This window comes from Beta vulgaris, chromosome 5 (genome assembly GCF_026745355.1).
Source record: "Beta vulgaris subsp. vulgaris cultivar EL10 chromosome 5, EL10.2, whole genome shotgun sequence".
Classification (NCBI taxonomy): domain Eukaryota; kingdom Viridiplantae; phylum Streptophyta; class Magnoliopsida; order Caryophyllales; family Amaranthaceae; genus Beta; species Beta vulgaris.
Genome location: NC_079206.1, coordinates 49,843,065 through 49,844,639, shown reverse-complemented (window position 1 = coordinate 49,844,639; position 1,575 = coordinate 49,843,065). Strand labels below are relative to the sequence as shown.

General features: G+C 39.5%; 1 protein-coding gene across 1 annotated transcript; it reads right to left on the bottom strand.

The window, feature by feature from the left end:
- Nucleotides 1–251: 251 nt before the first annotated feature.
- Nucleotides 252–1,344, bottom strand: LOC104893920 (uncharacterized). The gene is made up of 3 exons (XM_010680059.2): nucleotides 1,199–1,344; nucleotides 674–1,102; nucleotides 252–459 (listed from the first exon to the last, which is right to left on the bottom strand). Exons 1-3 carry the CDS (start codon nucleotides 1,342–1,344, stop codon nucleotides 252–254), a joined length of 783 nt encoding a protein of 260 aa, XP_010678361.2.
- Nucleotides 1,345–1,575: the final 231 nt, after the last annotated feature.

Here is a 1,575-nt window from a genome sequence, read left to right as displayed (position 1 = left end):
AACTAAGAAAGAAGAATAATTCAAATGAATTCACAAAAATAAGAAATAAACAAAATAATAACTAACCTAAAAAAGAAAAAAAAATTAAGTTCAAGTGAATTCAATCTAAAAATATTTTTTTGTTCTTTTCATTTTTTCATTTGCTTTTTTTTTTTGTATTTTTCTTTTAAGGAAAGAAGAGAGTTAGAAATCCGGGTTGCCTCCCGATTAGCGCTCTTTTCAAGTCATGAGCTCGACTTCTCACCTCAAAATCATTCGTCAGTAGGAGGTTCAGTGAGGTAGATTGTCTCCAATTTCCCAATGAACGCACCCTCAATGTAAAGCTTCAAACGTTGGCCATTTACTTTAAATTTGGCTCCATTCTCATTAATAACTTCAATAGCTCCATGTTCTTTCACATCCTTAACTACAAAAGGTCCAGACCATCGTGACTTAAGCTTTCCAGGAAAAAGCCGAAGTCTAGAATTGTAGAGTAAGACCTTATCACCAACATTAAATTCTCACTTTTGGATCATCTTATCATGAAACTTCTTCGTTTGCTCTTTGTAGAGCCTATGATTCTCGTCAGCTTTAAGTCGAAGCTCATCTAACTCATTCAATTGAAGAAGTCGTGCTTCACCAGCCGCTGCAAAAATCCAGATTGATCTCCTTGACGGCCCAAGCAGAGAGATACTCCATCTCAACTGGCAAATGACAAGCCTTGCCATACACCAACCGATACGGAGTTGTCCCCAATGGAGTCTTGTAGGCCGTGCGCAATGCCCACAAAGTGTCATCCAATTTCAATGACCAATTCTTCCTAGACTTGTTTACCACCTTTTCGAGAATTCTCTTGATTTGGCGATTAGAAACTTCAACTTGACCACTCGTCTGAGGATGATAGGCCAAGCGGACCTTATGAGTAACTCCATGCTTCTTCAGAAGAGCCTTAAGAGTCCGTTGATGAAAATGAGAACCACCATCACTAATCACAACTCTTGGGACTCCGAAGCGTGGGAATATGATCTTCTTGAAAAGCTTCATAACAACTTTTGAGTCATTAGTTGGCGATGCAATAGCTTCAACCCACTTAGTTACATAATCAACGGTGACCAATATATACCTATTCCCACAAGATGAAGGGAATGATCCCATAAAATCAATACCCTAAACATCAAAGGGCTCAATCTCAAGAATTCCAGTTTGTGGCATCTCTTGCCTCTTCGAAATATTGCCCGTTCTTTGACATTCATCACATGTTTTGCAAAAGGCATGAGCGTCTTTGAATATAGATGGCCAATAGAAACCACTTTGAAGAACTCTATGGGCAATTGCATTAGGACCAAGGTGTCCACTAGATGGCATGCTATGACAGTGTTCCAGAACACCCTGAGTCTCCTAATCAGCAACACATTTACGAAAGAGCCCATCGGCACACTTGCGATACAAGAAAGGGTCATCCCAAAAGAATTGCTTAGCATTATGATAGAACCTCTTACGTTGTTGATTGGTCAAATCAGGAGGATGAGAACCACCAACGCAGTAATTTGCAAAGTCTGCATACCAAGGGAACTGAGTAGAAACAGCAAAGAGATT